The sequence below is a fragment of the Chiloscyllium punctatum genome, chromosome 26 (assembly GCF_047496795.1).
Source record: "Chiloscyllium punctatum isolate Juve2018m chromosome 26, sChiPun1.3, whole genome shotgun sequence".
NCBI classification, from domain to species: domain Eukaryota; kingdom Metazoa; phylum Chordata; class Chondrichthyes; order Orectolobiformes; family Hemiscylliidae; genus Chiloscyllium; species Chiloscyllium punctatum.
The window spans coordinates 69007158-69021986 of record NC_092764.1 but is presented as its reverse complement, the minus strand read 5'-3'; the positions used below and the strand labels follow the sequence as shown (position 1 = coordinate 69021986).

At 44.1% G+C, this 14829-nt stretch overlaps 1 protein-coding gene across 1 annotated transcript in view; it reads left to right on the top strand.

Annotated features, from left to right (window-relative positions):
- hydin (HYDIN axonemal central pair apparatus protein) overlaps positions 1-14829 on the top strand; it is an 869275-nt gene that overhangs the window by 670611 nt on the left and 183835 nt on the right. Inside the window, exons 48-50 of the mRNA XM_072547579.1 lie at positions 3047-3243; positions 4577-4759; positions 11936-12055. Coding sequence (XP_072403680.1) covers positions 3047-3243; positions 4577-4759; positions 11936-12055 — 500 coding nt within the window. The remainder of the gene's footprint in view (positions 1-3046; positions 3244-4576; positions 4760-11935; positions 12056-14829) is intronic.

Sequence of the window (14829 nt, the reverse complement as noted above, 5' to 3'; positions counted from 1 at the left end):
TACGATGGTTTGTGGATATCGTACTGGTCTAAATTAATTCCGCTCCAAATGAGTGAAAACTAACGACTTGACAACATTTGCAACCGTCTTCAAGACATTCGACGTGATTGTGCCATCTTGGCCTCCTCCTGAGATCCTCAGTATCACATATGGCATCCTTAATCAACTGCTCCATTCAGAGTCAGAGAGTCTGACAGCATGGAGCCAGGCCAAAATGTTCATCCATGCTAACCCCATTTCCCTGCACTTGGGCTATATCCTTCTAATCCTTTCCTATTCATGTATTTGTCCAAATGTCTTTTAAATGTTGTTAATGTATCGATCTCAACCATGTCCGCTGGCAGCTCTTTCCATATGCATTCCACCCTCTGCGCAAAAAGGTTGCCACTCAGGTTCCCTTTTATTCTTTCCCCTATAAGCTTAAGCTGATGCCCTCTCATCCTCAATTCCCTAACCCTGGGAAAAAGACTGAGGGCATTCATCCTATCCACGTCTCATGATCTTATGCACTTCTATAAGATTCCCCCTCAGTCTCCTTCGCGCAAAAGAAAAAGATCCTAGCTTGTCCAACCTTTCCCAAAAACTCATATCATTGAGTCCTGGCAACATCCTTGTAAATTTCTTCTGCACTCCTTACAGTTGAATAACATCCTTCCAATAGCAAGGTGACCAGGACGGAACACAATAATCCAAGTGTGGCCTCACCAACATCCTGTACAACTGCAAACATAACCTCCCAACTTCAAACTCCGTGCTCTCACTGATGGAGGCCTGTGTGTCAAAAGCCTTCTTCACTGACCTGTCTACCTGTGATTTCACTTTCAGAGAACAGTGTACCTGAACTCCAAGGTCCCTCTGTTCCACAACTCCTTAAGACCCTACTAGTCACTATGAATCTCCTACCTTGATTTGACTTTCCAAAGTGCAAGACCTCTCACTTATCTATACTAAACTCTGCAATTTCTCGGCCCATTTCCTCAGCTAATCAAAGTCCTGCTGCAATTTCTGATAACCTTCCTCACTGTCACAACACTAAGTATATTTTAGTATCATTAGCAAACTTACTAATTATGCATTGTACATTCTGATCCAAATCACTGATATGGATAACAAATATTAATGAGCCTAGCACTGACCCCTGAGGCACTTCACTAGCCACAGACCTCCAGTCTGACAAGCATCTTTCCATTCTGCTTTCTACTGTCAAGCCGATTGTGTATCCAACTTTCCAGCTTGTCCTGGATTCCATGTGATCTAACCTTCCAGAGCAACCTACCATGTGGAACCTTATCAAAGGCCTGACTGAAATCCATATGGACTACGTCTACTGCTCTGCCTTTGTCAACTTTCTTCATGATAGGTAGAAACTACCAAAGGTACAGCAAAGGCTGAGGCTCTGACAATATTCCGGCAATAATACTGAAGATATCTTCTGTAAAACTAGCTGTGCCTCTAGTCAAGCTGTTCCAGTGCTGGCATCTTCCTGACAATGTAGAAAATTGCCCAGGTATATTATGTTCAAAAAAAACAGGACAAAGTGAAACCCAGTCAGTTACTGCCTCATCAGTCTACTCACAATCACCCGCAAAGTGATGGAAGGTGTCATCGACAGTGCTATCAACCACACTTGCTCAGCAATAACCCACTCACTGGTGCCCAATTTGGGTTCTGCCAAGGCTACTCTGCTCCAGACCTCATCACAGCTCTGATCTAATGGTGGACAAAAGAACTGAATTCCAGAGATGAGATAATAGTAACTGCCTTGAATATCAAGGCTGCACTTTACCAAGGGAGGCATCAGGGAGACTGAGCAAAACTAAAGACAACGGGAATCTGAGGAAAACAATCCAGTGGTTTCCATAAACCATCCTGACTTGAAAATAAATTGACACGCTTTCACTATCAGTGGGTGAAAATCTGGACCAGCCTTCCTAACAGTATTCTTGCCATACCCCACCCTCATTCCCCTAGTCTGCAACAGTTCAAGACCATGACACATTAGGACCTACTGGAGGACAAATAAGATTGGACCATAACTGCTGACTATTTATTCACATCTCCTGAATAAATAGTTTAAAAACATAGCACCTGTTGTGTTCAACTACTGAATTCGCATTTGCCCATGTTAATTGCCAATAAGAGGAAACAAAGGTACAGAGTATACTCTGCAAAATCTACTATGAATGGTGGCTCAGTAGCATTAGTACTAACTGAACCCTGAAGAACTAGTCAACCGGACTAGTCTTGTGGTGAATGTTGGAAGAGCAACACAAGGGAAAATCCTTCTTGATGTCACTAATCTACTTGTCATAAATGCACGTCTTCATTGGCAGCATTGATATGATTGATCACCTCTCAGTTTTTGTGAAGAGAAAGTTCAGACTTCACACTGACACCACTCACCATTGTGTTATGTGACTCTCACAGTGAGCTAACTGGCTTCTTTCAGAACACCTCAAACCCGGACTTCTGAGAAAGTACTGAGAAGGGAGGTTACATTTCAGCACAATCTACAACCTCATGGTCTGACCTATCCCCTAATTTAAAAGAAAACTGAAATTTCTGGGAAAACTCAACAGGTCTAGCAGCATCTGTGGAGAGAAGTTAAAGTTAATGAGTTCTGAGGAAGGATCACTTGACCCGAAATGTTAACTCTAATTTCTCTCCACAGATGCTATTGAACCTGCTGAGCTTTTCCAGCAATTTTCTTTTCTGATCTACAGCATCCTGCAGTTTTTTTTAGTTTTTGTCCTTTAACATACTGCTTTTATCAATCAGTCGACTTATCCTAATTTAATAAGTAATGTAGGAGAACATTTCAGGAGAAACATCAGGCATAGCTAAAGGCGAGGCACAAACCTGATGAAGCTACTGCAGAGGACTACGCAATACTTCAAGGAGGCAGCTGGTCATCACCTTCTCAAAGATAACTAGGAATGGATTTTAAAGGCTGGTCTTGCTGGTGGCACGTACATCCTGTGAACAAATAAGCGACATATTCTTTAATTTATTTGAGTTGAGTAAACTTTTTTTGTGTGTACTCCAGGAAGAGCCACAAGTTCAGCATCGAGGAAAGTCCAGAAAGGAAAAAGATGTGGAACGTGACAAGCGTCGGTCTGGTGGTCATAAAAGAGGTCGCCGTGATTCCCGCTCTTCAATTCTTGTGGGTACTGTTTCACCTCAATCTGATGTTGACCGTAGCACTGGTCTTGAGGACACAAGCAAAGATTTAAATGTTATCAAGTAAGTGACCTTGATCTCATTTTCCTTAAGCAGCAGAGATTTATATTGGCGAAGACTTCCCTTTCCTATACTAAAATTGTTATATAGTAGAAATATTATAGAGAGTGTCACACTTAAACTGATTGTATGCCATCTATGTTTTGGTGGTGTACAATTCAACAGAGAGCTGCAACCTTCTGATCTCTTTCTCAGTGGATTTGTCTCTAAGAATTCTCGTGCGTGTCTTTGTTTGCCTGTCCTAGGATGTGTGTGTTGTCCCAGTCAAAGTGTTGTCCTCCTCTGTACGCAAAAGACACGGCCCACTCTCACTAGTTTCTATACATACAGAAAAAGAAGGACACCACTTTGACTGGGACAGCACCCACATCATAGGTCAGGTGAAACAAAGACACACATGAGAATTCTTACATGTGTGGCATTCTAACCAAAACTTCACCAGTAAACATGTCGAACTAGATCCAATCTATCTTCCCTTGAAAAAGAGAACCGGAAATGACATCACCCACCTTAAGAAACCAAGACCTATAAGTAGGGAAGCGGGACATGCCACCAACACTTCACCAGAGACTCTCACTGATGATGTTACGTAGTCATAGTGATAAAGCATCTGAAAACAAATCTTCCAGCTCAGTGAGCTAACTTACAGACTTATCATCAACCTGAGCTACAAATCTTCTCAAAAATTGCTCATAGGAGGTGATGTCATTGAAACATACAGCAAAAGACAGGATGTATGCAGATAAGATGTTTCCCCTGAGTCGGGAGCCTAAAACAAAAAGACACAGTTGAAGAATCTTGACCAGACTTGCTGATTCATTAAGAATCAAAAGGTTGAAAATTCTCTTGCCCGTCACTATGTTCACTGGATGCCTTTGGTCTCCAGGTGTTTCCTGCACTGCCCAGTTGTGTTCAACAAGGAGGTGGGAGGATTTTTTTTAACTTGGAAGATTGGGAATCTTGGAACCACGACCACAGTCAGAGGGCTGTGGAAGCTCAGTCTTTAACTAAGTAGAGGTTTATAGATTGCTGATTACTAATTGCATAAAGGGTTATGTGGATAGTACAGATAAATGTATGGAAGTGTTGAATCAACCAGGATCATCATAAATGGCAGAACAAGGTCGACAGGCTGAATGATCCAACCCTCTTTTCAATTTTCTAATCATGGTTACTCACTTTTCTAGAAGACTAGGGATTACCCATACTAGTAACAATAATAACTGGTCACTATGGTGAATTGTCTGAATGAATATACTGTGCTATAAGTTGTGCTTTGGCTCATTTGACCTTTGTGAATGTTTGCTCTGATCCATCATCATTGTCTGTTCTGCAGAGTTCCTCCTTACCGCTGGATCGTGCAGCCTGGGGAGGTAATTGCATTACAATTGCGTTTTACCTCAGCAGAGTGTGGGACATTTGACCAGACGCTGAACTTTGAAATCGTGAGCACACGACGATGTTACAAAATGTACTGCCGAGGAATCTGTACATACCCAACTATAAGTCAAGATCCCTGGTAGGTTTTGTAAGTGCAAAGGAAGATTTATGTTACAGGGATAGAGTTCATGGACTTTGGACCAGTTGGCACAGCAACATGATCATGATTGTACATGTTAATTCCTTCATAAGATAACTTGCTTGCATTATAAGTATTTGAAAATTTTTCTGGTTTGAGAAGCAGCAGGGTCATGTTTTAGGTAAAAACAATGACTGCAGATGCTGGAAACCAGATTCTTGATTAGTGTGCTGGAAGAGCACAGCAGTTCAGACAGCATCCGAGGAGCAGTAAAATCGACGTTTCGGGCAAAAGCCCTTCATCAGGAATACAGCTTTACAATAGGTGAGTGGGGGAGAGGATGAAGGTGATAGTTCGGTGGAGGGGGGAGGGTGGAGTGGATAGGTGGAAAAGAAGATAGGCAGGTAGGACAAGTCATGGGGACAGTGCTGAGCTGGAAGTTTGGAACTGGGGTAAGGTGGGGGAAGCGGAAATGAGAAACTGTTGAAGTCCACATTGATGCTCTGGGGTTGAAGCGTTCTGAGGCGGAAGATGAGGCATTCTTCCTCCAGGCGTCTGGTGGTGAGGGAGCAGCGGTGAAGGAGGCCCAGGACCTCCATGTCCTCGGCAAAGTGGGAGGGGGAGTTGAAATGTTGGGCTACAGGGCGGTGTGGTTGATTGGTGCGGGTATCCCGGAGATGTTCCCTAAAGCACTCTGCAAGGAGGGATCCAGTCTCCCCATTGTAGAGGAGACCGCATTGGGAGCAACGGATACAATAAATGATATTAGTGGATGTGGAAGTATCCTTTAGGGCCTTGGATGGAGGTGAGGGAGGAGGTGTGGGCGCAGGTTTTGCAATTCCTGCAGTGGCAGGGGAAGGTGCTAGGATGGGAGGATGGGTTGTAGGGGGGTGTGGACCTGACCAGGTAGTCATGGAGGGAACGGTCTTTTTGGAAGGTGGAAAGGGGTGGGGAGGGAAATATATCCCTGGTGGTGGGGTCTGTTTGGAGGTGGCGGAAATGTCGACGGATGATTTAGTTTGTGCGAAGGTTGGTAGGCTGGAAGGTGAGCACCAGGGGTGTTCTATCCTTGTTACGGTTGGAGGGGTGGAGTCTGAGGGCGGAAGTGCGGGATGTGGACGAGATGCTTTGGAGGGCATCTTTACCCACATGGGAAGGGAAATTGCAGTCTCCAAAGAAGGAGGCCATCTGGTGTGTTATGTGGTGGAACTGGTCCTCCTGGGAGCAGATACGGTGGAGGTGGAGGAATTGGGAATACGGGATGGCATTTTTGCAAGAGGTAGGGTAGGAAGAGGTGTAATCCAGGTAGCTGTGGGAGTCGGTGGGTTTGTAAAAATGGTCGGTGTCAAGTTGGTCGTCATTAATAGAGATGGAGAGATCCAGGAAGGGGAGGGAGATGTCAGAGATGATCCAGGTAAATTTAAGGTCAGGGTGGAATGTGTTGGTGAAGTTGATGAATTGCTCAACTTCCTCGCGGGAGCACGAGGTGGCGCCGATGCAGTCATCAATGTAGCGGAGGAAGAGGTGGGGAGTGGTGCCGGTGTAATTACGGAAGATCAACTGCTCTACATAGCCAACAAAGAGACAGGCATAGCTGGGCCCCATACATGTGCCCATGGCTACCCCTTTGGTCTGGAGGAAGTGGGAGGATTCAAAGGAGAAATTGTTAAGGGGGAGGACCAGTTTGGCCAAACAAATGAGAGTGTCGGTGGAAGGGTACTGTTGGGGATGTCGGGAGAGAAAAAAACGGAGAGATTGGAGGCCCTGGTCATGGCGGATGGAGGTGTAGAGAGATTGGATATCCATGGTGAAGACGAGGCATTGGGGGCCGGGGAAATGGAAGTCTTGGAGGAGGTGGACGGCGTGGGTGGTGTCTCGAACGTATGTGGGGAGTTCCTGGACTGGGGGGGGATAGGACAGTATCGAGGTAGGTAGAGATGAGTTCAGTGGGGCAGGAGCATGCTGAGACAATGGGTCGGCCAGGGTGGTCAGGCTTGTGGATCTTGGGAAGGAGGTAGAACCGGGCAGTGCGGGGTTCCCGGACTATGAGGTTGGAAGCTGTGGGTGGGAGATCTCCTGAGGTGACGAGGTTCTGTATGGTCTGGGAGATGATGGTTTGGTGATGGGGGGTGGGGTCATGGTCGAGGGGGCAGTAGGAAGAGGTGGCCTCGAGTTGGTGTTTGGCTTCAGCGGTGTAGAGGTCAGTGCTCCAGACTACCACTGCGCCCCTTTTATCTGTTGGCTTAATGGTGAGGTTGGGATTGGAGCAGAGGTATTGGAGGGCTGCGCGTTGTGAGGGTGTGAGGTTGGAGTGGGGGAGGTGGGTAGACAGGTTGAGGCGGTTAATGTCCCGGCGGCAGTTGGAAATGAAGAGGTCGAGGGCAGGTAATAGGCCAGCACGGGGTGTCCAGGTGGATGGAGTGTGTTGGAGGTGGGCGAAGGGGTCCTCGGAAGGTGGGCGGGAGTCCTGATTGTAAAAGTAAGCTCGGAGGTGGAGGCGGTGGAAGAAGTGTTCCGACGTCACGGCGTGTATTAAATTCATTGATGCGTGGATGGAGGGGGATGAAGGTGAGTCCTTTGCTGAGGACCGATTGTTCGTTCTCAGTGAGGGGAAGGTCTGGAGGGATGGTGAAAACTCGGCAGGACTGGGAGCTGGGACCTGGGACCTGGTGTGCGTGTGGAGCTGGGAGTGGGGGACAGGCTTGTAACTGGAGTGGATGTGGTGGTGGGGGGAATGGGGGTAGAGTCATGAGCAGGGTGGTGTTCCCCTCAGGGTTCTGGGGGGCAGGGATGGTGACAGTGGGATCCTTGGGGGGGCATGTCAGCAGAATGCAGGTGAGTGGCGTTGGTGGGCGCGGAAGTGGTGGCAAACACTGCAGTGGGGGGGGCATGGAAGTCACTGAGCGTGTGATGTCAGCGATGATGTGAGGGGCGGAAGTGATATCACGTGTGGTGCATGAGGAATTGTGAGGGGTGGCAGTGGATGTGGGTGTGGCTATGATGGGGCGGAAGTGATGTCATCAATCAGCATGGGGATGGTAGCTGCCCCAGCCGCATGGCTAATGGCGTCCGAGCAATTCCAGAGGCCGGGGAATCTTCTGGAATGTTTGAGGAGTGCTGTTTATGGAGGTGGGTAGATAAAAGTTTGTTGTACTTCCAGTTTATTACCTAATCCAGGGTCATGTTTTAGACTGTTACACTCATAGCTGGTGTCAAGAATTATTTGGATGTAGTTATTTAAATCAACTTGTTTCGACGTGTTATGGCACATCTTCAGGGCAAGTGAGTCTTGTACCTAGATCACCAATGATGCCCATTATTAAATTGTGTATTTGTAGAAAATAAAAGCCCACTTGTAGCAGATTTACAGTCTGGATTTTACTGTAATAATGCCCTAGTTTCTGGGTAGTTCTGAAGATATCCAATTATACTAATCTGGCATTGTACCATAGTTGGTCTTGTTGGTGACACCCACATCCTGCGAACGAGGAAAAGGTGTGTTCCGTCTGTCATGTTGGTTATCTAAGGATCATAAAGTTTCAAAATGTTCTACATGATGCTAGAAAAGATGGTCATTTTTGATTGGTCTTGCTCTGCTCAATTTTAATGGGGCAGTTTGGCATGATCAATGTTCCTGAGCCATTTTCTTTGCCTTAGTCTAGACTGGCAGAGAATAATCTGAAGGAACAGCAGAGCAGTGTCCCTGGAACCACTACCACAGTGAGGAGACCCTGCAGAATCTTCACCTCACAGAAATACTTGGTTGCCTGATAGTTTGAAACTTCACTGAAAATGCACACCAGACCTTCTGATTCCTTAAGAAATAAAAGTCTGGCAATCCTCTTGCTCATCACTGTTTTATTCGGTGCCTTGGTGCTTTTGGTGGTCTCTGCATGGCTCCATTGTACTCAGTCAGGAGAAGAACACATCAAATGATGCTGCTTGAGCTCACGAAAATCCTTGGATTGCCAGCTGATGGGATTTATAATGTAGACACTGTTGATACTGACAGCAGATGTGTAAATTGCCCTTCAGCAGTAAGGGTTTAGCTTTATGGACATGTATCAGTATCATTCATAGGACTATGCACCCAATTGCGAACAAGAACTTTTTCAATTACAAGATGCTGGACGTTTGCATGTTTTAAATCTACTCCAACCCCACAATCCTCTAACATATGTTTGCTTCTCAAATTCTGACCTCTTGAACACCTCTTGATTTTAATTACTCTAACTTTGCTTGCTGTTCCTTTGTTTGCATAGAGCCTAAGCTCTGGAATGTACTCCTCAAACTCTCCCAATATGATCTATTTTAGAACATTTCCACTCTATTTTTAAACTAGAAAGAGTGCATAAAAAATTTACTAGGATGCTTCTCTGACTGGAAGGTTTGAGTTTTAAGGAGAGGTTGGGTAGGCTGGGACCTTTCCCACTGGAGCATAGGAGACTGTAGGGTGGCCTTTTAGAGGTCCATAAAATCATGAGAGGCATAGATACGGTAAATAGCTGACAGTTTCTCCCCAGAGTAGGAGTGTCTAAAGCTAGAGGATATAGGCTTAAGGTGAGAGGGGGAAATATACAAGAGTCCAGAGGGGCATGAGTGTCTGGAATGAGCTGCCAGGCATAGTGGTGGAAGCGAATACAATTTTTCCATTTAAGAAACATTTAGACAGGTACATAGATGGGATAAGGATGGAGGTATATGAACCAACCACAGGCAAATGGGGCTAGTTTAAATTGTGAAAATTAGACAGTGTGGCAAGTTGGGATGAAGGGCCTGTTTCCATGTAGTAGATCTCAATGACTCTCTGCAGTTTCATCATCAGCCCCGATATTTCCTTCTGTGACCTGATGTCATATTCTGCTTTATACTGACTCTGTGAAGTGCCTGTAATATCTTTTTAACATTGAAGCACGATATAAATACAAAAACATGTTGTTATTCTTGAGTTCTGAGTTCAAGGAAGTACTGTTGGATGAGTTTTGTGGTGTATTGAGTCGCTTGAGCGATGTATTCAGTGCTGTGTAGAAAATGCAGTTCACCAGTTCTTGACTATCCGCATGAGGTCGTTAGATTTGTTGTGGCACTGTTGCTGATCCTTGGATCCAGATGCATATGGATGCTATTTTGAGGGTGATCCTTAAGGGTTTCCCAATCCCTGCAGGATTGTAGTGTTTCTGTTGTTCCCATCTCCAGCATTAATAGCACCAACAGTCTAATTTCTGACATTGAGCCCACCCTGCCCTGGTGTTCACTTTTCTGTCATTTACTGTTAATTACCTTTAAAAAAGAGAAGGCCACCTTTTAAGTGAAGCAGGCTTGTGTTTTATCTGGGAACTCACCCGAAATACATTGATTCCAACAGCATGAGCTAGAAGAAAGCAATGTGGTATTCACAAAGTCAGATTCTGCAACCATTCAAAAGAGGTAGATGCCCCAAATTTCCCTGCATTTCTCTGCAATTTCCCTCAATTTAAACAGCTGGGGACACGTTGCAAATTCAGATCCTTATTCCCAAAAGTAATTCAGTTACTAATGCATAGCCATGATTCTGATTTGGATTGGTACAGGTATCAGTGGAGTAGAGGTAATTCACGTACAACATCTGGGTGATTTGTCAATTGAAGCAGCAGCAGTGAGTAAGCAGGCCTCCTCTCAGGAAAGCCAGTGAAGTGTTTTTAAAGTGTACTTATTGGCAGATCGGAGCCTACAATCAGCATCAGAATTTTTAAATCCCTTAAATGTCCCTGATTTTAACTACTACAATTTTGCTGACTGTGCCTTCAATTGCCTAGAATCTAAGCTCTGAAATGCTGACCTTAAACTCTGCCTAACTAAACCTCTTTCCTCTTTTTAGAACCCCTTAAAATCAGCATTTTTTATTTGGGATGTCTTAAGGCTATGAAAGATACTATATAATACATGCAGCTTTTTTTCCAAGAGACCAGAAAGAAGGGAACTTGGTGGGGAGGAGTATAGAAGTATGCAGGCTGGCTAAATCAAAGTATTCACCAGAAGTGAAAATCAACTGGGAGAAAGTGAGGACTGCAGATGTTGGAGATCAGAGCTGAAAAATGTGTTGCTAGAAAAGTGCAGCAGGTCAGGCAGCATCCAAGGAGCAGGAGAATCGACGTTCCAGAAGAAGGGCTTTTGCCCGAAACATCGATTCTCCTGCTCCTTGAATGCTGCCTGACCTGCTGCGCTTTTCCATCAACGCATTTTTCAGACCAGAAGTGAAAAACAAAAGATGTTAAACAGTGAAAGAATTATTACAGAAAAATCTCCTAAGTGATAAAAGTTGCGGAGTAGTTTTTGATAAATGGGAAATACTAGAAATACTTAGTCATATATCACGGAAACATACTCTTCAGTCCAACCAGTCCATGCTGAACATAATCCTATACTAAACTAATCCCACCTGCCTGCTCATTGCCCACACCCCTTCAAACTTTTCCTGTTCATGAATTTATCCAAATGTCTTTTAAATGTTGTAATGGTACCCGCATCCATCACTTCCTCAGGAAGTTCATTCCATACACAAACCACCCTCTGTAAAAAAAACTTGCCTAATTTCTTTTTTAAACCTCTCTCCTTTCACCTTAAAAATGTGTTCCATGTCATGAAATTCCCCAACTTAGGGAAAAGACAACTACCATAGCCATATACATCTACTGTATCTATACCTCATATTATTTTATAAACATTTATCAGGTCCCCTGTCAAACTCCTATACTACAGTGAAAAAAGTCCCAGCCCATCCGGCATTTCTTTATAACTCAAACCTTCCATATTTGGCAACATTCTCGTAAATTCTTCTGAACCCTTTCCAACTTGGTCATTTCCTTCCTATAACTGGATAACCAGAACTGGACACAGTATTCCAGAAGAGGCCTCACCAATGTCCTGTACAACTTCAACATAATGTCCCAACTCCTATACTCAAATGGCGTACTGATTTTTACAAAGACATCACAAGGAAGAATAATATTGATTTGGAAATGGGTTGACACTGTCAAAATAACAGGTGAAACTTCATTAAAACAGGTGATAATGTTGCACAAAGTAATTTGAGGGTTCTGTGACAGTAAGTAACTCTTCGACAGCCAACCTGCTAATGTCTGATTGATGGAATTTCTGCTTTGTTTGACCATTTGTCTTTTTTGCTTTACTTCCCAGTGTTGTTTTTCGACATCGGAGGAAGAACACGAAGGCAGAAGAAATTCCTCGGAAGAAGTACATCATGAACACAGGAGTATTTCAGTTTGGGCCACTGCTCTGTGGGCTAACAAGAGAAAGGCAAGTAATGGAGTGAAACTATACAACAATTAATCAGGAGTTAAGGTTGCTAACTGTCCAGAATAATCTGCAGAGCACTTCCATAACTAACACAGGGAAAAACAGGGACATTAATCTATTTTCATGTGGTGAGTCCATGAAGAGGATGGGTCCTTGGCAAGATTCAGAAGAGACCCCTAAAGTGTAATCTATTTGGAAGTTTAGTTTTTATCAGATATTCTGCTATTTACAGCGTTAAACTGAGCACAAGGCTTTATTGACTGATTTCAGAATCTTTTGTCACTTGATCTCATAGAATCATAGAGATTTACAGCACGGAAACAGACCCTTCAGTCCAACTCGTCCATGCCAACCTTATAACCTAACCTAATCTAGTCTCAGCTGCCATCACCCAGCCCATATCCCTCCAAACCCTTTTGAATTCATATACCCATCCAAATGCCTTTTAAATGTTGTAATTGTACAGCCTCCACCACCACCTCTACCAGCTCATTCCATGCACGTACCACCCTCTGCATGAAAAAGTTGCCCCTTAGATCCCTTTTATATCTTTCCCTTCTCGTCCTAAACCTAGTTCTAGTTCTGGACTCCACCACTCCAGGGAAAAGACTTTGTCTATTTATCCTATCCATGCCCCTCATGATTTTATAAACCTCTATAAGGTCATCCTTCAGCCTCTAACGCTCCAGGGAAAACAGCCCCAGCCTATTCAGCGTCTCCCCGTAGCTTAAATCCTCCAACCCTGGCAACATCCTTATAGATCTTTTCTTAACCCTTTGAAAAGGTTAAGAACATCTTCCCAATAGGAAGGAGACCAAATGGTAATCCAAGATGGAGGTCAAGGCAAAATTGTGGCTGTAAGAACTGCTTTTTTTTGAGGTATTTTAGGTGTTGGAGGTGTTTTCCTCAAATTCCAGGAGCAGCAATTACTATTTTACATACTGTTGCTTTGTTTTGGAACTTTGATCTCTTGCATCATTTCTGATGTAAATTCAATATTTATATTTGAGAATTGATCCTTTATTCTATAACCAGGAATTTTTTGTCTTCATTTTTTTTGTACACTTTGTTTGTTATTTATGATCATTTTCGAGCTGGGGAGAAAGTTTATTTGACTGGATCAGACAGGCTGGAAGTAGTGAAACCTCCAATAGTGCACTGAACCAGAGATGACAAGTGTTTCATTTGGGGTTGATGTTTATCAACATTATTCAGTTAAAAAGTGTTCCATGTTTATAATTTCCATATTTGGGTGACTTGTGGATATGGAGATTAGATTAGATTAGATTACTTACAGTGTGGAAACAGGCCCTTTGGCCCAACAAGTCCACACCGCACCCGCCGAAGCGCAACCCACCCATACCCCTACATCTACACCTTACCTAACACTACGGGCAATTTAGCATGGCCAATTCACCTGACCTGCACATCTTTTGGAGTGTGGGAGGAAACCGGAGCACCCGGAGGAAACCCACGCAGACACAGGGAGAACGTGCAAACTCCACACAGAGAGTCGCTGAGGCAGGAATTGAACCCGGATCTCTGGCGCTGTGAGGCAGCAGTGCTAACCACTGTGCCACCATGCCGCCCACTAAGTGGAATAGCGTTTTTTTTAATCGTATAAGTCCCTGGAGTTTGCACTGTAGTTTCTGGTCTACATATTACCTCTTGGCCAAGCAGCCTGACTCCAATTGCTGTCTCCCAGTATTCCCATTGTGAGTTGCCCTTTGTATTCCCAGTATGGATTAATTCTGGCCACAAATTGTGAATCAGTAGCTGGCAGTACTGAAACTGACTGCCCTCTTCAGTAAGTGCATTTTGCCACAGTTCTTCTGACTCAGCCTTGCAGCATGCCACCTGGAGAAGGCGTGAGCCCATGTGAGTGCCAGAACCAACTGAATGCATGCTATAATAACAATTTATAGTCTAGTGGGCTGGTGTGACACCTATTTACCAAATATGGACTACACATCCTTTGTACAAATTTGCTTATCACTCACAAAAGAACGGGTGTCTGGTTAGAAGACTACCCCTAATGCTAGCATTACTGAAAGGGCCAGACATCTAATTTGCATTTAGGATAATTTGGAAGAAACTTTTCCAATGCAAAGTGCTCAAAAGCACTCTGGAGTATTTTTTAAGGAGATGTGGTGAGTTCCTAGATTTCACATGTTGTTCTCCTGCTGTTTCACATGAAAGACAATGGATCTGCCCAAAACAACATTGAAACAGTTTATTGGAACTGCAGTTTGAATGTCTCTGGGAATGAAACATTTCAGGGACAGAGCACAGGCTAGAGAAGGGACATGCTATGCAAGGTGCCCTCTGCTTATTTGGAGACATAAATCTCTATGTTCCTTGACGGGCCAGCAAATCTATCTGTGTGCCTGTCCATCTGTGTTCTGTTATATGCCAGCACATTGACTACATCTGATTCTCTGTGGCTATATTTATATATCTTGCAATCTTATAAGCCAGTATTCATACTTTTACCCAAACTTGGCTGGAGTCCACAAATACCAAGTAACTCATCGCATACAGACCCCATTTTCATACTAGCCTGTAAGAGACATGTAGTCCAGCATCAAATCTGCCAAATTGAGTGACAGGGTCTGTCCATGCTCTCCTTTTGCAACCTATGTGGTGGACCAGGTGGCAGTTGGCTGTTTAAAAGTAGAAAACCAGAATGGTAAGATTGGAATGAGAAAAGAGGTGTGGATTGGAAGCCCAGAGATCCATGTTAACACTATCTGCAATTTGTTTAGCATGCTAAT